Here is a 27,584-nt window from a genome sequence, read left to right as displayed (position 1 = left end):
ACGTAAATGTAGACAGAAGTGACATCAACAGGGATGAATAAGGTGCCGATCGAAAAGGAACAGGTACTGTCAAGAGTCGCTGGAGGTCTTTTATACAGAAGGTTAAGTTACAGGTAACAGGCTGAAGGCGTTGGCCCACAAGGTTAGAAATTCTTTTTGTGGTTGGATTTTACAAATTTTACAAAGCATGTAGAAAGTAGGAGTGAGGGGAGCAGGCATTGTGAAGAGGGAGCAGATGAGGGTGAGATAGGGGTGAAGGGGAAAGGTGGGGAGGGTGAGATAGGGGTGAAGGGGAAAGGTGGGGAGGGTGAGATAGGGGTGAAGGAGAAAGGTGGGGAGGGTGAGATAGGGGTGAAGGGAAAAGGTGGGGAGGGTGAGATAGGGGTGAAGGGGAAAGGTGGGGAGGGTGAGATAGGGGTGAAGGGAAAAGGTGGGGAGGGTGAGATAGGGGTGAAGGGAAAAGGTGGGGAGGGTGAGATAGGGGTGAAGGGAAAAGGTGGGGAGGGTGAGAGATTGGATAGAGTTGCAGTCTTTGTATATAAAGTTGGCATCAATTTTTAGATGATGGATGGCAGTTCTTTCTGCAAATGTAAGATTTCTCCAGAGCCTCATCAGCTTCTCCCCCATTTGCTTCACTTTCTTCTCCTCAGTCCAATACACCACCTTCCTCGATGTCTACCACCTCAAGGAAGGATACATCAGTACTTCTGTCCCCATCAAACCTTCCAACACCAACTGTGTCTCCACTTGACAGCTACAGCCCTTTCCATGTCACGAAATTCCTTCCATACATCCTAGCCATCCATGGCTGTTACATCTGTAGTGAGAAGCAGTCCCTTTCCAAATATACCAAGAATGTAGCTGAGGCCTTCAAAAACCGAAATTATCCTTTCAATCTTGTCCAGAAACATATATCCCATGTCTTGTGTAACCAATGATCCATCACCCCCACATACCCTTTGGTCACAAACAAACGTGCACTCCTCTCAAGACTCAGTATCGCCCAGGAATGGAACAACTGTATTACATTCTCTGCCAAGGTTTCAACTATTTTATGCTGCCTTGAGATGAGAAATATCCTCCCCACCCCTCCAACATTGATATTCTACTGCCCACCCAATCTAAGCAACATCCTTGTCCATCCTTACTTCACCCTTGCTCCCAATCTCTTTCCTCATGGCTCTCACCCGTGCAATAGACCCACAGGTGTGATCTCAGGGCTACATGTGAAAACACACTGATCTACCCCATGAACGGCAGGGCCAGCTGTGGAAACAACCATGTGATCTACCAACTTAGCTGCAACTATCATGCCACATTCTACACTGGGATGGCAACTAATAAGTTATCTGTCCACATTAATGGTCAATGTCAAATTGTGGCCAACAGATAGCTGAACGAACCAGTTGCTAAACATGCCATCAAACACAATGGTCTTCACTCTAATGACAGAGTCACAGCCTGTGTCATCTGCCTCTTCCCACCAGCACCAACTTCTCTAACTGCCCAGGTGGGAATTCTCCACACAGGATATTTTCATTACCCTAACCCCTGGCCCTCAACCTTCACTATCCCCTGTCTTCCACCTACCTATCCCCTTTTCCTGCCCCCACTCCAATATCACAAGCATCTATCCCACCAACATACCTACATAGGTCTCTCCTCTTCTCCCCCTCCCCCCTTTTTCCAGTGAAGCCTCCCAATGCTGCATTTAGAAGTCCTATCCTGTCCCTGCAAACTCCATCAGGCGACAGGCAGCACCACTACTCACTATCTACTGCATGTTAGGTTGCTGCTCACCGCACACGCCGTCAAACCACAGCACCCAGAAACAGTGGTCATGTGTGTTATTTGTGCTTGGGTGAACGTGTGCGAGGTTTCTACTTCTGAAAAATGCTTTGTCTAAAAGATGAAATGTTTCTAGCGTTATTTTTCATTGTTCCTGTCTGTGACAGGACAGGTAAAACTTTTAAGTCTGGGTGGAATAATGAATACTGGTCCTCCAGAACGCAAGTAATATCACCTCACCTCCTCCTCTATTATGTAAACAGTTAAATCTTCGCGATCTTAGAGAATGAGATATAAAATTTTATTTCCTTTCTTATGCACGTTGCAGCCTACAGCAGTAGCATAAATACATAATGCATTCACAATGAAAGGAGGACTTACCACCTCTCACTTTTGAGATTATGAGCAGTAAGAAGAACACTGGTTCAGGTAATGGATGGGTAGTAAATTTGCATTTTCCTGCAGAACTTAAGTCCATTAACACACACACACACACACACACACACACATTATATATATATATATATATATATATATATATATATATATGGTTATAATAGAGGGAAACATTCCACGTAGGAAAAATATATCTAAAAACAAAGATGATGTGACTTACCAAATGAAAGTGCTGGCAGGTCGACAGACACACAAAATTCAAGCTTTCGCAACAAACTGTTGCCTCATCAGGAAAGAGGGAAGGAGAGGGAAAGACGAAAGGATGTGGGTTTTAAGGGAAAGGGTAAGGAGTCATTCCAATCCCGGGAGCGGAAAGACTTACCTTAGGGGGAAAAAAGGAAAAAAGGACGGGTATACACTCGCACACACACACATATCCATCCACACATACAGACACAAGCAGACATATTGAAAGACAAAGAGTTTGGGCAGAGATGTCAGTCGAGGCAGAAGTGCAGAGGCAAAGATGTTGTTGAATGACAGGTGAGGTATGAGTGGCGGCAACTTGAAATTAGCGGAGATTGAGGCCTGGTGGATAACGGGAAGAGAGGATATATTGAAGAGCACGTTCCCATCTCCGGAGTTCGGATAGGTTGGTGTTAGTGGGAAGTATCCAGATAACCCGGATGGTGTAACACTGCGCCAAGATGTGCTGGCCGTGCACCAAGGCATGTTTAGCCACAGGGTGATCCTCATTACCATCTGCCTGTGTCCATTCATGCGAATGGACAGTTTGTTGCTGGTCATTCCCACATAGAATGCATCACAGTGCAGGCAGGTCAGTTGGTAGATCACGTGGGTGCTTTCACACGTGGCTCTGCCTTTGATCGTGTACACCTTCTGGGTTACAGGACTGGAGTAGGTGGTGGTGGGAGGGTGCATGGGACAGGTTTTACACCGGGGGCGGTTACAAGGGTAGGAGCCAGAGGGTAGGGAAGGTGGTTTGGGGATTTCATAGGGATGAACTAAGAGGTCGCGAAGGTTAGGTGGACGGCGGAAAGACACTCTTGGTGGAGTGGGGAGGATTTCATGTCTTTCCGCCGTCCACCTAACCTTCGTAACCTCTTAGTTCATCCCTATGAAATCCCCAAACCACCTTCCCTACCCTCTGGCTCCTACCCTTGTAACCGCCCCCGATGTAAAACCTGTCCCATGCACCCTCCCACCACCACCTACTCCAGTCCTGTAACCCGGAAGGTGTACACGATCAAAGGCAGAGCCACGTGTGAAAGCACCCACGTGATCTACCAACTGACCTGCCTGCACTGTGATGCATTCTATGTGGGAATGACCAGCAACAAACTGTCCATTCGCATGAATGGACACAGGCAGACAGTGTTTGTTGGTAATGAGGATCACCCTGTGGCTAAACATGCCTTGGTGCACGGCCAGCACATCTTGGCGCAGTGTTACACCATCCGGGTTATCTGGATACTTCCCACTAACACCAACCTATCCGAACTCCGGAGATGGGAACTTGCTCTTCAATATATCCTCTCTTCCCGTTATCCACCAGGCCTCAATCTCCGCTAATTTCAAGTTGCCGCCACTCATACCTCACCTGTCATTCAACAACATCTTTGCCTCTGCACTTCTGCCTCGACTGACATCTCTGCCCAAACTCTTTGTCTTTAAATATGTCTGCTTGTGTCTGTATGTGTGGATGGATATGTGTGTGTGTGCGCGAGTGTATACCCTTCCTTTTTTCCCCCCTAAGGTAAGTCTTTCCGCTCCCGGGATTGGAATGACTCCTTACCCTCTCCCTTAAAGCCCACATCCTTTCGTCTTTCCCTCTCCTTCCCTCTTTCCTGATGAGGCAACAGTTTGTTGCGAAAGCTTGAATTTTGTGTGTCTGTCGACCTGCCAGCACTTTCATTTGGTAAGTCACATCATCTTTGTTTTTAGATATATTTTTCCTACGTGGAATGTTTCCATATATATATATATATACAGGGTGGTCCCGAATTCATGGTACAAACTTTAATGGTAGGTACAGGACATTGTAACAAGGATTTATTGTATAGGAATGTATAGTCGCAGGTGACGCGGTGAGGCGTAAACAGGGGAAAGAGAAATGGAGTGATCGGTTGGTGTCACTGCCGGTAGAGGGCAGTAGATGAACATGATGTATCGCAGTAGGGACAAGCGCCATTCACAATTGTGCTGCCGTAGACGATGGGTGACTTTACGTATGCAGAAAAAGCAGACATGCATTACATGTACGGCCGTGCAAATGGTAACGCCAGAGCTGCGTTACGAATGTATCGCGCGGAGTATCCTAATCGACGAATGCCGGATCATAGAATTTTTCAACGGTTACATCGTCAACTTTGTGAAACAGGTACGTTCGACGTCAACAGACATGACGCTGGTCGATTAAGAGCTGTACGCACTCCAAGACTGGAAGAACGCATCTTGAACATAGTGGCTGATAGACCCGAGTCAAGCACAAGAACTGTTGCGCGTGACGTACATGTGAGTCATCAGACTGTATGCAGAGTGTTAAATGAAAATCGCTTACACCCCTTCCATTTTCAAAAAGTACAAGCATTGAATCCGGCAGATTATCCTCTTCGCGTGAACTTCTGCCAGTGGTTGTTGCAGCAATGTGCGTTGCAGCCGGATTTCGTAGGTCATGTGCTATTTACAGATGAAGCGACATTTTCACGCGAGGGTGTCTTTAATGCGCACAATTCCCATGTGTGGGCAACAGATAATCCACATGCAACGCGTCCACATGCGTATCAACAACGTTTCGGTATTAATGTGTGGGCTGGTATTGTGAACGACTTTTTGATTGGGCCATACTTACTACCCACGCGACTCTGTGGCGAAAGCTATCTTATTTTTCTGCAAGAAGTGTTACCAGAACTGCTGCAAGATGTTCCGCTCGCCATTCGTAACCGCATGTGGTTTCAGCACGATGGAGCGCCAGCACACTTCAGCACTGCTGTACGGAATTACCTGAATGCCACGTTTGGTGCTAGATGGATTGGGCGTGGTGGACCAGTCCCTTGGCCACCCCGATCTCCTGATTTCTCTTGCCTCGATTACTTTTTATGGGGACATCTTAAGAGCCTTGTTTATGAGACTCCAGTTGACTCAGATGAGGATCTCGTTGCTCGCATATCTGTAGCTGCTGCAGGTGTGCGTGAAATACCAGGCATCTTTGAACGTGTACGCCAATCGCTGCACCGACGCTGTCAAGCATGTATCGCTCATGGTGGACGCAATTTTGAACACTTACTGTAAACATGACACTTGTCAACAACGATTTCAATAAAATCTTTCGTTTTCCTTTCGGCCGTTATTTCCCCTGTTTACGCCTCACCTGGGACTATACATTCCTATACAATATATCCTTGTTACAATGTCCTGCACCTACCATTAAAGTTTGTACCATGAATTCGGGACCACCCTGTATATATATATATATATATATATATATATATATATATATATATATATATATATATATATATATATATATATATGCGCACCGAAAATTGGCAAACTGGCAACATCTGAGTTCCTTGTGTGTCATTATTCATACAACATTTCATCTTAAAATCAAGTGGTAGGTTACCTTCGGGCCTGTGTATATTCTTACTTCAGAATTTTGTACTTTTATAATCATGAATGCCAGTACCTCTTCTGCTGGAAGGTTTGCAGCAGCTAAGCTTAAAAATGGAAATTTTAACTGTGCTCAGACAAAACTGTTGTGAAATCAGTCCTGCAAAACAAAGCTGTGTTATACAGAGGGAAGGAAGTCAATCATTGTCTGCCTTTTGATGATCACAGTAAACAATTCATTAAATGAATATCAATCAGAATGTCTTTAAGTTCTAAATTAACAACATTTCTGCCTTGGTGTGTGCAACAACAAACAAAAACCTGTATTTTTCTCATAACAGCTGACGACGGGTTTGAAGCTATTTCATAATTTTTTACCAATACTTCAATTCAGCACTTCAAGACTAGTACACAAGCATAATCAGTAAAGACAAGCAGGGCATATTTCATGCTACTAGCTAGGTGATCCAATATTTGCATGAAGACCTTAACAAAAAAGGCAAAGAGTGAGCAACTATTAACAGCAATTAATCAATGCAATGACAGCAAAATTTGCATACACTACAGCTACACTAAATAACACCAATTTTTATAAATGCACTGGAAGACCGGCACCACCAATCTTCAAGATGAACTGAGTGACACGTAAGAACAAAATAGTAGTTTTCTCAAACATTCTTTAGTGTCACACTATGACACGATTAATAATACGTGGATCATTAAGTGGGAACAGATGAAATGTTGAAGAGGAAATTGCATATGTGTAACAAAATAAGGGAGAGGCAACAATCAGGATAAGGATACAAACTGCTCTACGACTAGTGGTCAGTTACATTACACAAAACCAGCTGGACAGAGGATGAGGTAGCAAGAAGCAGGAAAGAAGGTGACCAACAAAAACAATGAGCAAATACAGGAGTCCAGGAAATATTCAACAGACCAAAAACAATAAAATAACTGGGAAATAATTAAGTTGATTTCTTTCTGGTCCCCAATCAATTTCCCTCTCCTAGTCTTCCTATGTCTTGGATGGTCTACATTGGTGAGGGTACATCAAGAGCAGCAAGGCATCACAAGTCAAAACCTGGCAAGCACTCTCATATGTAACCACTACCTATTATGTATACCTGAACTTTAAATGATCTTAAACAGTGTTGTGGTGTGGTGTGCTCTACCAAATATTGGACCCCTGATGGTTCATTATGCACTTCAAAATTTATTATTTACAACTGTATTAATATGTAACAATTATGACAGACCTCAGACACCTGCTGAAAATGTGTGTTGTGCAGCTCTTGCACACTCTAAGAAAGTAGTTAATATGAGCAACTATCCTACAAAAAAGGAAAAGAGGAATACTTGTTTCCAAGTTCTAAGGAAGTTGAGAATGACAACATCCCAAAGCAAATACCTCTACCTTCTACTTTACATCACATGTTTAGCCACAGGATATGAGTGTTATTCACAAAAAATGTAAAACGGTGTGAAGTAACATGGGTATCACAAAGTCTAATAAACTTCCACATCATAAACAAATTAATTTCACAATCTCTGCAGTCATATAACTTTGCATCATAATCCAAACAAACATCTTTTGTGTAACAAAGTCATTGAAATTATCAAACCATGCCTTAAACGCCAAACTGATGCCATGGCTAAGTGCACAGTTAGGATTTTAAAAGGACTTCCATATACCCTGCAGTAGCACGTGTAACTATCTAATCCCTCTGTTAGCACTGAAACTTGCAACTGCACCCATAAATGATATCTGATCCAAGAACACAGTCCAACATTATGCTGACTGCTGCTGCACATGCCAATTTTCAGAAAGATATAGCAAGAAGATATTGAAATCAAAAATAGTAAAAAACAAACAAAGTCTGTGACAGATTTCCTTCACAATATCTTAAAGTTGCATTTAAAATAACTTTAAAATGAACTAAGTTAGTATCATACTAGTGTATTAAGCTAAATGCAAAACCTACACATTTTAATTATCACATAGGATTAAGTATGAACTGCATCTCAAGACATAATATTGTTCAATTTTATTCGTAAAATACAACCATTCCTGAACTATCCAGATTTACCTATGCAGCAGAACTAACACACACACACACACACACACACACACACACACACACACACACACAGCCATGATAAATAAGGTAGTTTCACAACAGAGGACAAAAACACAAAAGTAATCAATGAATGAAGTGGTAGAAGTAAAGTGCAATCACTGTGACTAAAGGGACACACAACTCTTACTGGCTAATGCAATCTATGAAAACTGTGGTAGGTATTCATTAATTATTCCTTTCACCATAGCAGTGACTGCTGTTACAACGAAGTTCTAGGAAGAGTATATCTAATGTCAGAACAAATTTTTAAAATGTATTTCTCACTCACTGTCATTTCCTCATTCAACCTCTGCTACTCACAAATTTAAGATCTGAATTCTTACTTTAGAGTTCTGGAATTAAACTTGTTTTAAAATTATTAGCTGTAGAGCCTATGTTCTTACAAGTACAGTTCTGTCTCAACCATCTAGAGTGAAAATATAAAATTTTAAACAATTAAAAACACATAACTCAAGTCACACAAAAATGTTCCAACCGTTCATTTAAAACATTCTACCACGTTTAAAAAGAACCAAATTCATGAATGTTTACAATATTATTTTACAATCTGGGCTTAATTCAAAACTTAACAGAAATATGCATTTTTAAATTAGAATTAGGGACGTCACAGACAGATTACTGATAGAGGATACTCTTAGAGAATAAAATTTAAAGTGAATCCTTTAAAAAGGGCACACGAGAATAAATCCAATAGTTAAAAAAATGTGCTCTTAATAGATCATGTCATATTGTGATGTGCTACAAATATATGTACATGTCCACAACTTCCCAAGTGTAAGAAAAAACTCCTTTTCCCACATAGCAGAAAACCTGGACTGCAAAGCATGAGAATGTAATGGTGCTGTTCCACACAAGTGCGAAGTGTCAACTGTCACAACACAAAAACATGCAAAACATTGAAATAAACCCCATTCTACAAGAAAAATATTGTGATGTGGAAGCAGAATTTATAAACTCATAAATAAAAATTCTACTTACCATGGAACCGTTAACACTCAATTCCTGTTAACCAACACCACTCCATTTCTTTACACACTCTTGTTACTTAATTTACATTATAATGTCAAAACATTCCCTGAGACAGAACTTACAAATACTCCTAATAAAGGTATTTTTGTTTTGTTTTAAGAGGATAAAGGAAAAGATAAACCTTTATTTATTTAATTTTATTTCATCCCAGTACAGACGCATGTATTAAAAACAGTTTACACAGAACGGCAAAATAATATTCTGAAATTAAATATTAAATAACCCTTGTCAATCTGCAATTGTGGTAGTCTCCTTACAGTTTTTATGTTTACACATACAAAAAAGTTTTTTTGTGGGACAACAAAACACAAAGTCGCTTTCTAAATCGCATGGTTTTATCGCACAGACAGGACACTACTACATTTAAAATTGCAGTACTCGAAAGGAATATCTATGGTTCCTACACTTAAAGTTTCGCACGTAAAATTCACGAAAACATAAAGGTAATCACTACGAATATGACTTTAAAAAAGGTACAGAACGATTCAATCTTCATAGACTTTCACAATTTAGTGAAACGAACGTGAAATATTTACATGGTTTCGTGAGAAATAACTCCCTACGTCCTGTTCAGGTTCAAACTGACGATAACTGTGTAAGCTACCCGTTTACCCCTGAAGTACACACCTACGATGTATCAGATTTTGAACGCCACAGCTACAGCTTGCATCCGAAGACTTAAATTAATTGCACTCATTGCTTGGTTTAGTCATTTTCTATTAAGCATAAGTCCTACGCTAAATTATACGAATGAAAGCGAAGTTGCAAAAAGGGGTGTCGTCTCCGTACGCCTGTCGTGAATTGTATCGCTGCCACCATCCGAGCGCCGTCCGCACTTCTCGCTGTTTTATCGCAACAGCAACACGACGTACACATTCGCCTGATATTCGGGAGCATCTAGTATCGGCGTGGCGGCGGCAAGTCACGATCGAGAGGTGACGGTGCAGGGTAGCTACGACACAACAAGAAGACGCAAACCTGTTACTGCAATTACATATCTCGCTTGTAACCTTTTTTCACAGGCTACGGTACACACGTTCATGTACCATGACAGCATGTGAAGGGGCAAGTGTGTCACTCATATGTTTACATATATATAATTCAGAGCATTTTATACATACACAATTTCTCAAAAATAAAATTACATTAACAATAAGGCCCACCTGGAATGTTGTCTAACAATCCAGGCACTGCCCAGCACTTAAGTATCACAGTAATTTTGACGATCTTTGCTTCAAACCACTGCACTAGACTGAAAGAGGAATGGAAGCAGTAATTTACTTCTGTATCACAAACCCAACTCGCTGAAATAGTTTACCCCCTAACACTAGTTTTAGAAAAAATGTAATGCTAGTTATTGTGTGCAAATTGGTAACTACTTCATGTTACTGACTGTTTTAATGTGGCTAACACTTAAATGAATCAAGTCTGTTTTGCCCTTTGTCACTGAAAAATCTTTTCCGCATTTAGCTACTTCTCTACCTTATTTCGTCAGGGCAAATGAACTATTACTGTTTTTGTTATTTCTTCACTTTTATTCCATTAGCTTCAAAAATGTATTTTAGGGAAGTGTTTTCACATTGACTGCAATAATACGCACACCTTGAAAGCTACATTCACGTCAAATGCATATCTTATTATTAACCTTATGTCAACATACTTTTTTTAAGGGTTATATCGTTAGCTGTTATTCTGCCATTGCCAGGGGAGTTGTCTGAGAAAATTCTCTCCAAATAATAATAATAATAATAATAATAAAATGAATCATTTCCAGAATGAATACCCAAATACTAAACAAATAATATATTAATTGGTTATAGTTCAAAGCCCAAAGCTAATCACCAAGTATCAACTCACCTGAAAAATTCTTGGAAAGGGAGAAATCTTTCTCTCAAATATAATGCAATATTTGCAACAATTTGTTACAAAATAACTTCACTCCGTCTCAAATCATTGGCATTTCTAGTATCATGAAGACAGCATGCCCTTTTTTCTTTCCTTAATCAAATGTACTGAAGTGAAATGAAATGAAGGGATCAATGGAGAAAATCAGTGATGATGCAAGAAATGAAATGATACCAGTGCAAACTATTCAGATGTAATGAACCTGAAACTTAATATGTAGTGGCAAGAGAAAACTTGGGCACACCAAGACACTGTGACTATAATTCAACAAACATATTCCTTGTGGCAGTGTAATCCATGGTGCCCAATAGACTTGGTTCCCAACGGCTTTATTCCTACATATACTATAAGAACCTCTGGTAGAAGTGTTCAGAAAACACAGGTGGAAAAATTAAATGACACTGAAAGTGAGTTAATCCTGGAGCCTTGCTCAGATACCTAATGCACACTATTAAAACACTATCCCATAAGTTGAAGGTACCTCCTGGCAACCCTTAACCCCCAGGCAGGTGTACCTAGTATGGGGGATCAGACAGGTGGGCCTATTGCAGACTTTCTGCACATGTGACAGCCTCTTCATCATCCGTCTATGAGCACTAGGCCAGTGCAGTACAGTCACATAGGCTACAGCCCAGCAACCCAATTGCCATTCCTGCCCACCTATGCCTGTGAGCATCCAGCTGCCTGCCACTAGGCAGTCAAGCTCGAATAACTTGGCCTAATAGTTACAGCTACAGCTTCTGAAAAGCAGGAAATCTGGAGTTGGGTTCCAGTCTTGCACAAATTCTGAATAATCATATTAATAAATTTCTTTTTATAAGAGCAACATAGCAAACAACATCTTTTTATAGAGTAGTTTTACAGGAAATGCCTACAACTATTCCACACATTATTCAGAAGAAAAGGAACACCTGCAATTATAAAATTCACTTACAACTAAAGCTCCCAAAATTTGAAATTGAATTACAAATGTTTTGAATTATCCAGTCACAAGCAATGCAACTAGGAAAGTCTAAGAAAACATAAGATGAAACCAAAAATAAAGACATCTGACCAACTTAATCTGAAGATATTACCACAATAGTAAAGAAACTAAGATGAAGCATTAATTCAAAGCAGAAGAGAGTGGCTCGCTTGGTAAGTCTGGGTATTAACTGATCAGGTGAGATGGCAGTGCAACTGAACTTTACCTGAAGTGGCCACATTCTATTCAGAACTTCATTTCACTTCAGTAGTGTAAGAGAATTACAATTAACTAAACTGATTTCTCTCCCATTACAAGAACTTATCCAGATTTTCTGTGAAATCTTTAAATTGGTTACAATCAGTTCAAAGTTTCAACAGGAAACACTGCACTACTACCGAAAATTTCTGATGATTTTGCTAATGGCTGTTTCATTTAGTCACAAATAACTTACACTACTGTAAGGAATTTGATTTGTGAGTTTCAAAACAATCTCCCCCTCTGACTCTCAAAAAGTGAAAACAACAACACTGAATATCAAACAGCTGCTACCATTCCACTTTCAACGAAACACCAATAAAAGCACAAAAATAACTTACATGGCTTTCTATGATGAAACACATACCACAAGAGCCTAACACAAAAATGTAAACAAACAGATAGTGAACACAGAACAAAGTGCAGCCAAAACATGCCCCCAACAAACTGTCTTCCGCCTGAGCAAATGCCTCAGTTAATATTGCATGTTAGTAACAGACCGCCCAAAATAAAATTTCAAAAGAAATGATTTTACAATTTGTTATTGATAAAAAAATTGCTCTGGCATCTGACATTCTGAGATGACAATGACACCAGCAAAAACAAGTGAACACTTTGCAGTGATGTGTCAAGCTCTGCAATCTAATTTTTCTTTGATGCATCAACTTACCGTCTGCTTGGGGCTCCATAAGGATCCATTTCGTCACGATCGTACCTGTGGAGACAGATTAAATAATATATTTTAACAACAGTCATTGCAGTTCAGTTCACATGAATGACAAACACTATGAAAATATTTGAAGGTATCCAGCATAAAATTAAAGATCCTTAAGCAATGGAAAAAAAATAAAATTTACTGCTTTGTTGCACATACTACTGTAAAGCACTAATTGGAACTTTGCTAGAAATAATGTGGTTCATGCGCGCGCGCACACACACACACACACACACACACACACACACACACACACACACACACACGAGCGCGCGCACACGCACGCACACACACACACAGAAATTTTTATATGACTGAGAGATGGTGCAATACAGGAGGCAGTGTCAAAGAGAAATTAAACTGAGAGTTCAAAATTTATCACTAACAGATTCAGCTGTCTACTTTGAAAAAACTCCACTTTCATATACATATTCTTTCAACGAACAATGACAGTTTACACAAAAATGATCAATTTTAAGTGAAATCAGATGATCTCTATTTCAGAACTCATTTCACAAACAGCATGAGCTGAAAGAAAAGTTATCTTACCCTGAACTTCCATATCCTGATGAAGGAGGAGGGGTACGCCTGCGATACATGTCTGAGCCCAATCTTGCACCACCATATTCACTGCGACGCTCAAATGATGCAACCGGTGGAAGACTAGTTCTTTCATATGGACTACCCATTTCAGAGAAAGAACGTCGTTCATATGGTGCACGCATCATGTCTGGGTATGACCTCCTCTCTGCTTCTCTGAAATTAGCATGTGACCAGGTTACTTATTTACCATCAATTATATATTTAAAGAAACAGACTAAGTATATTACAGAGCAACTAACACTATACTATAACCACACGTACCTTTCCCTCGGACTTATCATGGGTGGAGGACCATGTGAAGGATAGTAATTATCATAACCACGTTCATAGCCCTCGTAAAAGCCATTCCTTATGCTAGGTGGTGGTGCCATACCGGGTCGTCTTTCAAACTCTCTTGAATCCCTCATGTAAGGAGTTGCTCGTCCCATTCCTCTGAAACTACCTCGGCCACGCATTGGTCCAAAACCCCCTCTGTAGCCTCCCCCTCTGCCACTTTTTTTCCCTGTAGATTGCTGAAAGCGCAGTAGTGAAATTAGTGTCTACAAACGTAATTATATTTATCATGTAAGAAGCAAATGAATTACCTCCACACTAATCTGAACACCCATGAATTCAGCATTGTTTAGAGCTTCAATAGCAGCTGCAGCCATTTCCTCCGTTTTCATGTGCACAAACCCATACCTGTTCAGGATGTCACATTCAGTAACTACACCATACTGTTCAAAGAGAGCTCTTAACTCTTGAACCTGAGCATGTTCTGGCAAACGGCCCACAAATATTTTTGTTTTCTGAAACAAAAGTAGAAATGAGAATAAAAAATAACATTTGTAAATGTAAGACACTTTACCTTCTAAGGAGACTGACAAATCAGTCAATGGTTAAAAAGTGACTTAAGGCAAAAGACCTGAAAACTGTTGTTCAAAAGCACACTAAGAAATTTTCATCTGAAAGATATTCAGGCTATGTATCAAAGTTATCTTTGCAGTTACAATCATCAACCATATTAGCATCAGAACATGACAAAAAAAAGATCAAAATATTTAATTCTGTTTTCTGTACATGACTGCAAAACATGGTACTATGATTGTCAGCTGAGTGCTTAAATGGTATTAAGAGAGACAGGGATGGAAAACAAACCTAAGACTAAAATTACTGAACAATTTCATTACAAAAGCCAACTTTTCTGATTTGGACAAACTAACAATACTGACTAGTTCCTCACTAGGAAAGAAGGATCAAAATGTGGCCTCCACCATCCCCACAGCCACCCATCCTCTTAACACACAAAACTACAACAACATTACATATAATAATATAAAAAATAATCAGGTAAATTGTTGCACTTTATTATAATACTAAAATGCTCCTATTTGATAGAAATGTATCAAACTAGAAAAAGCTTTAAAGTTCAGCTGTACAATGCCATTTTCAGAATAAAACAAACACAAAATTTCTTGAAAAAAGCATTTTGTTTTTGTTTCTTTGAAAAAACATTTTAACATAGCTTGCTATATCTTTTCTATGTTTTTAATTGTTTTATGTTCCCTACCTTTCTTAGCATCCACAGTACTGTTTGGGCCTCACTAATTCCCAATCGCAAAGTGAGCCTTTTCCTCTTAACACATGCACCATAGCATCCCCTCTTGCAGTCAAATGAGAAGCCACTGTTTTTTTCTACATATCTGCAGCGTATGCATTCAAGATGGTCCCTGATAATGGGAGTCCCCTTTCTATGTCCACAGTGCCATGTGAAAGTGCAACTCCAGCCTTCACTCTCATAACAATAGCATATTTCTTTTTTCCAGAAGCATAACATGGTCAATAATATACAAATTATGCAGAACAACTTACTCCCTTTCTAGAAACAATTTGTTGAGTGTCACTGGGGGGGGGCAAAGAAGTATACATAGTAATTGAGAACAGATACAGACTACTCTATTTTCAAAAAAGGCCAATGGATAGTGCACATAACTACAGGCCTAAGTTGCTGACATACATCTGTTGATCAAGAACTGAAAACAAATTATAAAAAGCTTTGGTGGATACTGAGGCAGCAAGATACAAGCTGTTAACAGTAAGTTCATCTCATCTGAACTGTATAAATACCAAGAATTGGAGATGGTTATAAGAAAAGGTAAAAACTAAAACATAGCAACTCCATTTCATATCTCAACATGGAGTTTTGAAGTATGGCTAACATACCTTTCATAGGCAATGGTACAAGTTATGTAGAGGCCCCCCCTTATATTTTTCATAGTTTATGTATAGTTTACATATGACACAAATACATATATTATATGCATCAAAATTCTCAGACTTTTCCGTTGTTCTGTGTAACTTCTGAATTTACCTCGTAATTTCAGTTTTTAATATGAAAAGTGCATCAAATATGACAGATTCTGATAAATATGACAAAATCAGGATTTGCATCAGATCAATCTGTTACCATTTCCTATCTAACACATTCTTTGGCTTCAACTCTAAACCAAATTATTACCTTCCAACCAAACCTAGACTTCAAGCTACACCACAGACAAACACTGGTGTTCAGCCAAAATTTATAATCTTACAAAGTTTTCAAAGCCCTAAATTTAACTATGGCAATCTGGTTTTGGAATATATATAAAATGAACCCTGAAAATTGTATGCTGTAATTGTAAAAAATTAAAGATTGAGCTTACCCAGTATGGATGTTTCAGAACCTGTGACTATTAAATACATAAAACTGCCACCAGTCACTTTTTTGATATAGTTATTTACTCATTCCACAAACCAGTTTTCAAACCTTTTCAGGCTCATCTGACATGATTTTCCAAAAGTTACATAGCTATTTCAAGGATAAATTGTCAGAAAGTTAAAAAAAAGTAACAAAAGAATAAATGAGATTGAAGTCAGGAAGATTGAGAGACACTAGATCATCACAGTGAAACATCTGTACCATCATTTTGAGGTGTACATGCCCAGTTCTAACCACTTCGGATATGTATAGACTTTCATGGTCATATGAACTGAGAAGAAAGAGCTACCTTATAGGATTATGTCTACAAATATCCTCTGTTTAAAAACACCAGTGCATCGAGGATCTGTTACAAGTTGTGTGTGTTCACAGCAGCATACTGAGCAGATGTGTATCTGATGTAACCAAAGACAAACCCCATGATTGGTCAGAAGCCGTAGCATGCCTACACTGTGGGTGTTACACTCTTGGAAAGAAGTCCTACATAGTATTAGATATATTATTACTAAGTTACGTTAAATGAAACTTTAAGATATTCAAACGTATTAACAGTCATCAACGATTTTCTTAATCATCCTTTAGCTGTTTAGTTTTTATTCCAAAATCGTAACCAGTCACAGCCTCTGCACTGTTGTGCTCCAATTGTCACGCTGTCAATACAGCAGTATGAAAATGTCTGAGGCTGCTTCCTGTTCCTTAGTGAAACAAGTGTGTGGAGCACGGTTACAAAGTACCGAGAAATAGGTAGTTCTTGATGTTTGTCATAAATTTAGAGAGATAATTGGCTTTGCACATTTGATTTATAGCGAAATGGCCCAAATGGCTCTGAGCACTATGGGACTTAACGTCTGAGGTCATCAGTCCCCTAGACTTAGAACCACTTAAACCTAACTAACCTAAGGACATCACACACATCCATGCCCGAGGCAGGATTCAAACCTGCGACCGTAGCGGACGCGTGGTTCCAGAATGAAGCGCCTAGAACCATTCGGCCACTCTGGCCGGCAATTTATAGCGAAATCGGTAGTGTAGTAGTTTGACAATTTGACAACTCATTACATTTCATGGTTCACTGGTTCAAGCCTCACCTGTGTCAAATTTTTTCTCATCCCATTTGAAACACCTACATCTCATAATTGTAAATTCATCATCTTTTTTTATGAATAATGCATGTCGTCTTGATTTTAATTAAATATTGCATGCAAAATTCCTCTTTTCATTTCAAATATAAATTCTCAGTTATTAATATTCTATGAAAGGCTGTTAATAAAGGTTGCTTAAATTACGAAAACATAAAAATTTAATATTTAAGGCAAAAATGAAAAACCAAATACTCCGTATTTGGGTTACATCCATTGTTTTATACCACAGTTGTAGATCTGTACCGTAGATACATGAAAGACAATTATTTTCACAGCATTGAGCGCACCATATAAATGCTGCATTTTTACACTTGCCACTGTACCATTACAATACAAATGTAAGAGAACTGATTTGGCCTGAGAAAATTACAAGACTGTTGAGCTGCCAGATGTACTGAGACTAACATACACAGCTTTCTCACTTGTCACTGCTGAACACTGGCAGGGTATAGAATGGCATGTCATAAAAGAGGAGGAGAAAATGGGGTGCTCAATGGCTTCGTGGATACTGCTGTTGATCGACTCGTTACCAACATAGCAGATGGCATTTCCAGAACTGAAATGTGTTTCTTGGATTCGGAAAAGAAAAGAGCTAAGAGATTACCAAACGATTGACTGTAATTAATACCATCCATCAGTGGCTTCAGTCTTCAACAGTATGGCAAAATCCCATCGCACATAGGTCAGTCAGAAAAATCTTGTTTGTAATTAAAATACTATGTCAGATGAGAACAGGAGCATTTTATGCTTTCCATCTAGTCACCTAAGAAGCGCATGGTAGTGCTGCACTTTTGCCGAATATTATTTCATTCTCTTTAAACATTAAATAACATTTGAAGCTATATTGTTTCTTCACCCATCTCTTTTTACATCTGAACTGCAACTGCGCACATCATTGCAGGTTAGTTGGACCGCTGGTTAACCAGTGCTGCAAACCTGTTGTCTCGCACATTATCACTCAGTCTATATGTGTGTAACTCAGCATAAAATGTATCCCTATGATTGTACTTGACTGTACTGGTCACAGCTTGGCTTCCGCTACACGTGAAACGAAATCCAATGTGAGTCAAGCAAACACAGAAGAATGCATGGTGTAATGTTTACATCAGGTTTATAATTATGATGAACAGAGTATAACAATGGGGCCTCACAATGTTGGGATCACAGACTTGCTTCAAACTTTGTACACTTTTAGTAGGGCATAAAAACAATATAATGTGCAAGTAGTTTAGTCCATTACTCTGACAATTCCGAGAAAATCATAAGAAAAGTTTTAACCATCCATTATGTAACTGATGTATTTGTGCAAAGTTGCCATACATAAGAAGTCACTTTAGCCAAACAGTTAGCATTTGTGCTTTGTAAGAGGGTCGTGCACGTAGCGACTATTTGAATTCTTTTTAATCTATATTTTTTTCCATCACTGGTCGCGCTATTTAATTTATACAGCATTTGAGAGGTAATAAAATAAAGAAAACCCATGTGCATTTTCATGAGGTTTTAGTGAGTTTCATGTTATTTGACTATTTACTATTTGTAACTAAATTTTCAGGACGGGCTTGGAAAGCCAATCTCAAACTGTGATAAATAATAATGCAAATGATGTTATTCACAGTCAGTAACGTAGTTAGTCATAATGTACCAAACCACAAGAGTAATGTACAATTATTCTTCCAATGTAATCTCGACATCACATGTTGAAGGATGGTATCTATCATACAGACACAGAAAACAAAACTTCATGCAAACAGCTGTGGTTTTTACCGTTATATAACCTCAAACATGTCAAATTAAATAATGATACAAGTGATAAAAAAATTAATTATTAAGTTTGAGCAGAAGTTGGACCTTCGCCTCATACATATTCCTCTCATGAAGTCTGAACGCCGATCACTTGACCACCACAAACCGTCTAATGTCCAGCACCTTTGCACAGACACACAATAGACATACAAAACTTCTCTTGCAATTTTCTTGGAATTTCCACAATAGTGCACCTTACTACTTGCACATTATACTGCTTTAATGGCCTATTGAAGGTGTACAAGGTTTGAAGTAAATCAGTGGTCCCAATGTTGGTGCCTCCCCTTGTGAGTGAGATGTAGCTGTCGCACTGGTTTGCATCCTGCTGCTTCCTATTATTATTATTATTATTATTATTATTATTATTATTATATTCCTACTACTACTACTACTACTAGTAGTAGTAGTAGTATTATTATTATTATTTCTTTCTTGTCTCAGACGTTATGTCTGGTTAAAAATGGAAGGTGACGCGGACCTTGATCAAGCGTGACTTCCTTTTAACTGTACGGTATGTGTTACATTGCATTTAGGAACTTTCGGGTAATTGAACAAATGTCAATAATTACAGATTTCTGTAGTTGTATATATAAGTTTGGATGTAGCTGTATTGCATTGATGTACTGGTGGATAGTGTGTGGTATGACTCCTGTAGTTGATAGTATAATTGGTATAATGTCAACTTTATCCTGATGCCACATGTCCTTGACTTCCTCAGCCAGTTGGATGTATTTTTCAATTTATATTTGTTGTACTGGGTATGGATATTTCGATTAGTTGTGTTAATTTCTTCTTTTTATTGGTGAGTATGATGTCAGGTTTGTTATATGGTGTTGTTTTATCTGTTATAATGGTTCTGTTCCAGTATAATTTGTATTCATCGTTCTCCAGTACATTTTGTGGTGCATACTTGTATGTGGGAACATGTTGTTTTATAAGTTTATGTTGTAAGGCAAGCTGTTGATGTATTATTTTTGCTACATTGTCATGTCTTCTGGGGTATTCTGTATTTGCTAGTATTGTACATCCACTTGTGATGTGATCTACTGTATCTATTTGTTGTTCGCAAAGTCTGCATTTATCTGTTGTGGTATTGGGATCTTTAATAATATGCTTGCTGTAATATCTGGTGTTTATTGTTTGATCCTGTATTGCAATCATGAATCCTTCCGTCTCACTGTATATAAAAAATAAATTTTACACCCACCTCCTGAGATTTTCATGAAATTTGGCTCAAATGGTTCTAATACCATCCTGACAACACCTGCAATTTTTTTTTTGCTGTATCTCTTACAGTTTTTTTTATAAATTTTTAAAGTTTTTATGTTTTGCGTTTTCTGAACCTTCGGAAATGGTCAATTTAATTTGTATTCAAAACTTTAAATTTGCTTATCTTAAAAACTCTTTTTAGATAACATCATGAATTTTTGCAACAAGTTTATTTATTATTCATATTTGAAGATAAAAATGATGCTATTAAAATATATTAATATTTTCTATATATATTTTTTTTCTTTTTTTTTAACGGATGTTTTGTTTTATAAGAATTGCAATATCTAGAGTCTCAGACCTGATAGAATGCTCAAATTTGTTTTAATTTACTCTTAAACATATAGACTACTTGATAAAACAAAAATAATGATGGCTTTTTAACATGTTTATTAATTATAGTAGATTACATTAGAATTATGTACAAAGATAGTTTACTTATGACACTTATGTATAACCCAACTGATTGCTTGAAACATTGAATTTTTTTGAGTAATTTTGTCTTTTTAATAAACATTAATGCTGATTCAAACTGTTTTTCCACTTCATCCAAGAGCTTTCAGTTCTTTTGATACAGTCTTTTTTGAAGTAATACATTCTCCCAGTGCCGCTTGATTGAGGTGCGTCTACTACACAGACTATGTGCTCCAAAGGCACTATGCAGGAATCTTCTCTTTCAGGCCAATAAAATGATGCAGCGGGTCCTGAAGGATGTAGAAATAGAATTTCTGCATCTTCTTCATCATTGAATATTGTTTTTGCCAGTACAAAGTATCAGTTACCATCATAATTTGCAGCCACATAGCTATTTATGGATGGTTCAACACTAACCCAATCAGAAGAAGAATGGAAAGAAAAGACTAAGGAGGGTTTTACACTATTTGTAGTCCTTCTAATTTCAAGGTTGTTTGTTGGAAGTGGTTTGAAGTTATGAAAACTTCTTGTTCCAGGAATGGTTCGGGTTGCTGAAAAACGTTTTTCTAGTTTTAACCGTAGCAAATCAGCTTCTTTTTTGTCAATAAAGTGAAAATGAATGTTTTCAATATTTTTTTCACAAAACTTATACACATCGATTGCTGTCATTATTTGTTCTTTATCTGAAAGCTGTAGACTGGCTTTCCTTAAAATTCTTTTAATAGTTCCTCCTAGGCCATCACAAATTGACTTCAAGTGTTCCGACAAATTTTTAAAACTGTTTCTATTTTTGTACTGCCCAGCACAACCATCTGTAAAGTAGTGAACTGAGTCAATGTCAGTATGATGTAATGACAGCCACTTTGTAATTTCTTTTTGTACAAAGTTAACAAAACCAGTGTCATGTTCTTGGTCATCACTAATAAAACAGTGGTTGGAAACAAAAACATTGTTTCCCTCATTTCTTAGAAAACCTCCAACTGGGTGCAGAGTACAACCACCTCTATTCCAGTGGTAACTTTGGATCTCATTTTGTATAACAAAGGAATAATTTTCACTAAAATCCATCACAATAATTGCTGTTTTGGGTGGTGGGTCTTCTTTCAATCTTTTAAAGGCTGCTGATTGGGATTTTGCTATAAACGAGTGTGGGGTGAGCTTTTCCAATGACCTAACCAATAAAGAAATGTAGTCTTCAACACTGATAGACTGTTTGATCATTTCTGCCCTGTCTGTGTTAACCCACTGACTGATTACAATTTCTTCTTCTAAATCATAATATTCACTTAGTTTTTCAGTTAAGCACTCTTTTAGTGCAGTATTTGCAGGACAGCTGTTGCAATGATGTAGCATGCAGTTTTGGTTTTCTGTGTTGCACACAAGCATCGTAATTAGGCCTTTATAAGATTCTTCAATTTTCACAGCATCCAGTAATAGTTTAACATTCTGGTGGATACTGCATACACATACAGTGTGTGTGCCTGCAGCACCAGCAAGGATACACCATTTATGTCTCAAGAAACAAAATTTTGAAAATCCTACTTCTACCTCGGGATTCTCCCATTTGAAAGAATAATAGAGTTCTCTCAAGTTACACAAAATGAGTCTTTTTTGCATGTACACATTTTTTTTTGAATACTTACTTTGTCTTTTGTTCCAGGTAGCACTCTGGAACTTTCATCCTTTTCATAAAAATCTGTTACAAGTCTTACTGTATTTTCAGAAAGAGTTTTACCTTTTTTTGGACCAGGAGTTTCCAAAATACCCTTTTCAGATTTTAGCTTTCTAGCTTGTCGCACCATGTGCTCACTTACATTAAATTCTTTCATCACTTTATTTCGAGTCCAAGAATCTGGAGCCAAGGTCAGAATCTGGATTTTTCTAGACCTCCCAACAGATGAAATCTTCTCTTTCATAAGAGAAATCATTACATCAAACTCCTTTGCTTTCTCAACCACACTTATCTTCTTCGTCATCATCAGAACTTGGTGCATCACATTTTAATGCTTTTGAAACCGACTTTTTTGCAGTCTTTTCAATACTGCTAACCTTCCTTTTAAAATAAGACCCTTTACTTTGTTCTGACAAGCCATGAAGCTTTATCGGTGTCAAACCTAAATAATCAAGAGCAATGTTTGTTTGTACGAGGGATTCATTTCTGGATTCCAATGATTCTAATTCAACCATGACTTCATCATCTGTTTCACTTTCATTGACTCCAACTCTTAATTTTTCCTCACAAAAGTTACGGCATGTTGAGCAAAGCTTTTGTCCAGGTTTTATGCTAATATTTTTTGTCAGTAATTGTTTAGAAAGATCCAAGCCTACACTTCTCAACGATTTTTTGATGGGCTTTTTGTGTTTTTTTAAGTGGGTCTACACATGTTGTTTGATACTTTTCAAAAACATTTAAAAAGTAGTAGCTGTGGTGTGAACATATATTCTTAAATTCACACAGATTAATTCCAGATCGTAAGTGGATCAAATCTTTTTCTTTTGGAAGATTTTAATATATCTTTATGGTAATTTTTTTTAACATTTAGATATAATACACAAACTTATTCCAAAATTTCATACTGATATCTTGAGTATTCTTTAATATACAATTTTTTTTAGTTGTGAGGACACATTTAAGTTACAATTTCCGACTGCTGAAACAATGCCAAATCTAAAAACTTTAAAAATTTATAAAAAAAAAAAACTATAAGAGATAGAGCAAAAAAATTTTACAAGTGCTTTCAGGATGATAAAAGAAGTAATTGTACCAAGTTTCATCAAAATCTGACATGGTTGGTGTCAAGGCCTGGGTGACATGACATGGAATGACCCATTATTATTATTTTCAGTGTTCACTTTTAAAAGATTTTGGGCCTCATTAAATTAATAGAAGTGTTTCCTGTAATATTCGATAAGTACATGTAAGAGTGGTCACTGTCAGGAACAAATTGTCATTATCAATAATTTACAAATTAAACATGGTGCTGTACATGAATGTCCCTGCTGTTGCTTGTCTCACTCTTTCAGTTACTTTCAAGAGCAAAGTAAGGCATTTTTTAATAGTTAATTGTAATTTTTTTGCACAAATTAGAACATACTTTCACAATCAGCATACTTTTACCGCTGGAGGGCTTATTGTAGACTACTTTCTGTAACACATTTGTAAATAACGAGTATGAAGTTGGCAGGTTCTCACTTTCAAAGATAGAAAACACAGCAATGGTTTCCAAAACTGCAATGAATGCATTAACTGAAGATACAATGAGTTGCTGCTGAAATTTGCGTGCAAAAATTATTACCACAGACACAACAATCCTCCACTTTTACAATCTTTTTACAGCATAGTCCATATCAATTAAGGCAGGCTAGGAAAAAATCTTACCTTCAGAGTCTCGGATGTTACTGAATTTAGGATACATTAAAATGAAGGACTAAGTAAGGAACACACGTTTTTTGTTTTCTACAAAAAAATTTCTGCTCCAAGATACAGCCCTCCAAAGATGACGCTGGATGTACTATTTTGAAGATGGGAATTTTGGAAAAAATTTAAGGGGAGCCGGAGGTGGTCAAATCCAAAAAATTACGATTTTTTTTTTTTTTGCTACCGAAAATTAATTGGAACATTCCTCTTTAATGTAAACTTTGAATTATTGTTCTACTCGCCCTAGAAGTGGAGTTATTACCATTTTCTCCCACGCCCGCAGAGGAAATGGGCGGCCGCTGAATGCATCTAACACCCTCTCGTGACTTCCTGGCGAACTGCTTGGGATTTTCTCGGCCTGTTACGCACACAGCGAGTGTGCAAGGGTTGGCTACATTGTTTTCTGTGACAAATATTACCATATTTCCTTACAGCTTACTCCTATTTTCCTCAGAATTTCGAACATCTTGTTCCATTTAATATTGTCGTACATTTTTGTTCTGGTTACGATGCCACGTTTAAGTAACCGTGTATATAAGAGGAGGAAGAACGTAGGCAAAAGAAAATTAACACTAATACCAAGTTGCGATACTACAATGAATAAGAGCGCGGAACATCGTCTCTTTGCTGTTTACCGTTTCGAATTAGTTCAGTGTTGCGCCTGTTGTTGGTAGTATTATACTTCTTGTGTAAAGTGGGTAATATGCAATATGTACAAGAATCAGGAGGGAACAATAAAACCAATTTTTCATGACTTAGCACAGCCAGAACTGTTACACAAATGTCTACACGGAAAGACGCAGAATCCTAATGAGAGCGTAAACAATTTTATTTGGAAAGTGATTCCTAAAAGGGTGTTTGTAAGCATAAAAACACTGCACTTTGGCATTTATGATGCAATAGCAACCTACATCCAAGGGAACAGTGTGAAGTTCTGAAGGCATTTGGATTTACAGTTGGGGTGAACATTGTACGAGCACTAAGAAATATTGACAGAGAAAGGATAAGAGGAGAAGAAAGAAGAGAAAGGCATATGAAGTATGATGGAACAACAGGCCAGAAAAGAAGACAGAAGAGGAATCTTTTGGAGGATGAAGACCACCCTGATAATCCATCCTATAGTGCAGGAATGTATTGAGAAACTTTGATAGGCATTTCCCGTAAATTAGAATTTTTCGAATATAAGGAACATTTTCTCAAAATCCACTCAAGCTAGAGAGATGAAATTATTATACAGCACTCCTAGTGGTCAAACTTACATTGTAACACAGCCATTTGGCAATATGTTCAGTAGTTTTATTTCAGTTTAATTATAAAGCAATTATTTGTAAAAAAAAGTTTGGGTCATTAATAAAAAAAAATAATTGGAAGGAAACTAGAAAAGATACTCCAAAATCCCTCTGTCATAACTGCAATACTAAACCACTCTATATGTAAAAAAAAGGGGGGGGGGGGGAACTTAAAATGCTATATCTCCGGAACAGTTCTAGCTATTTCATAGTTTTTTTTTCATTTGAAAGATAATTGCTTTATGATTACAAAAAAATTCTCCACTGGACTTATCTGTCAAAGTTCTTTTACAGATTTTTACATTCTGAACTTTTTTTATGATTTATGGAAAATTTTTTTAAATGCCAATCCATAAAATATTGATTTTTTTCTTGTTGATTAGTACCATATAGTTCTATTTTCCCTGAAAAGGAGAGCTTCCACTTTTAGGTTGAACAGGTTTCATAAACAATTGAAATTTTTGCCATACACAAAACCTGTTTTGCTACCACGGTATCACATAACACTCATAAAAATCAAAACCTAGTCTTATTTATATTTTAAATAATTTTAGTTTTGAAAGATGAGAAAGACTCATTTTTCAAGCATTTTAAATGGTTCCAAAATGTATGTGAAAGGTCCAAAGACTATTTATACCTCTTCTGTGTGCTCTGTTTTGTACTGAAAATAGTCAATGAACTAAAAATGTTCCCACTGCTTCCGTATCTTCCTTTGATGTAGAGTGATGCCTTCCTGTTGAACCACTAGGAACTGGAGCACTTACAATCTTCAAAACATTGTGAACAGGAATTGAGCACTGATGGCATTGTTGCTGTCCTTCAGCTGGAAACCTATATGCAGCAACTGGTCCATGTGGTAGCATAAAGTTCACTACAATTTCGTTTAACTCATAACTGGTGTCTATAAACTTTGCAATCCACCAGTCACAGTCAAAGACACTCGCCACAAACATCCCCATTCTCAGGTTGTGAATCTGAATATTATCCTGCTGTTTGCTCTTTCCAGTGCGTGCAATATGACTTCGCCCATAACTTTGAGTCCAAAAATATGTCTTCTGGATTCCTTTCACAGGAGTAGTTTGTTTGGACCATTCTTTTTTCTGCTCACAGAATTCTTAGATTTCATCTTTGGACAAAAGAATGAGGGCTGTGGATTTCACAACTATGGTAAAATCCTCAATCCTCAGCATTCTGAGTCACAGCTGCATCTGGTCTGTAAAGATTATGTTTTGTAGCATGGTGCTTCAGCAGGCCTCCTACACCATTGCAAGGCCCCTTTCTGTGACCAGTAGCACTGTATACCACTGTATACCCAGTCAGTTGACACAAGCAACTTACTCAATTCAAACAGCTGGTAGCGATTTTTAAAATGACTAAGAGCACCATCAGCTATAACGATGGTCTTCTCTGCCCGTCTGCAGTTGAAGAATTTTTCACATTTCCAGCAAAGCATGTGCTGAGTCATGTCCTGTGTCATCACTTAACAACTGCAACACTTGTAATGTTGTTTTGAAAAATATGTCACTCCCATAAAAACTGAAACCTGTTTATAACTCCAATGATACCCTTTTACTTCTTGTGGGAGAATTACAGACCAGTTCTCAGCAAAATGACAGTGAAGCACTGAACATAGTTCTTCAAGCCTGTACACAGCATTTCACTTCCGCAATATGTTGGCGTTGCAATTTCTTCAGATGTTGGCGTGTTACTACTTTCACTGAGCATTTACCAAGTTCATCAATGAAACTGTCAAAAGCAACAGTTTCCTCCCATGTCGCAAATGTAATTTCTGCAGAGTTATCTGCTATGTCTTCCAGGCAAAGTGTCTGTAAAAACAGTCCTCCCTTTCCAGGGCAGTCACTACATTCTTGAAACAAACTAGTCTCTCGCTTTACGTCACAGACAACTAAGAACTTCACACGCCCAACCAAGGTGTCATGTCAAGTGCTCCAGTAAGTTCTTCAAAGTTACCACACAAAGTTCAAAATTTGCACAGTACACACAGACAGACATCTCTAGGTGGGTGTGGAACAACCCACTTAGGCCATAGTGCATAAAATTTTGATCTTCCGATTTGTGA

The 27,584-nt window shown here is 37.9% G+C and overlaps 1 protein-coding gene across 1 annotated transcript in view; it reads right to left on the bottom strand.

Annotated features, from left to right (window-relative positions):
* The window catches only part of LOC126193107 (RNA-binding protein lark-like), a 106,066-nt gene that overhangs the window by 69,896 nt on the left and 8,586 nt on the right, over positions 1-27,584 (bottom strand). The window contains exons 3-6 of the mRNA XM_049932660.1: positions 14,017-14,220; positions 13,694-13,944; positions 13,379-13,585; positions 12,785-12,829 (exon numbers count right to left, since the gene is read on the bottom strand). Of these exons, the coding sequence (XP_049788617.1) occupies positions 12,785-12,829; positions 13,379-13,585; positions 13,694-13,944; positions 14,017-14,220 (707 nt within the window). The remainder of the gene's footprint in view (positions 1-12,784; positions 12,830-13,378; positions 13,586-13,693; positions 13,945-14,016; positions 14,221-27,584) is intronic.

The sequence above is a fragment of the Schistocerca nitens genome, chromosome 1 (genome assembly GCF_023898315.1).
Source record: "Schistocerca nitens isolate TAMUIC-IGC-003100 chromosome 1, iqSchNite1.1, whole genome shotgun sequence".
NCBI classification, from domain to species: domain Eukaryota; kingdom Metazoa; phylum Arthropoda; class Insecta; order Orthoptera; family Acrididae; genus Schistocerca; species Schistocerca nitens.
Note: the sequence above shows the minus strand (reverse complement) of the source record. Positions and strands in the feature narration are given on the sequence as shown.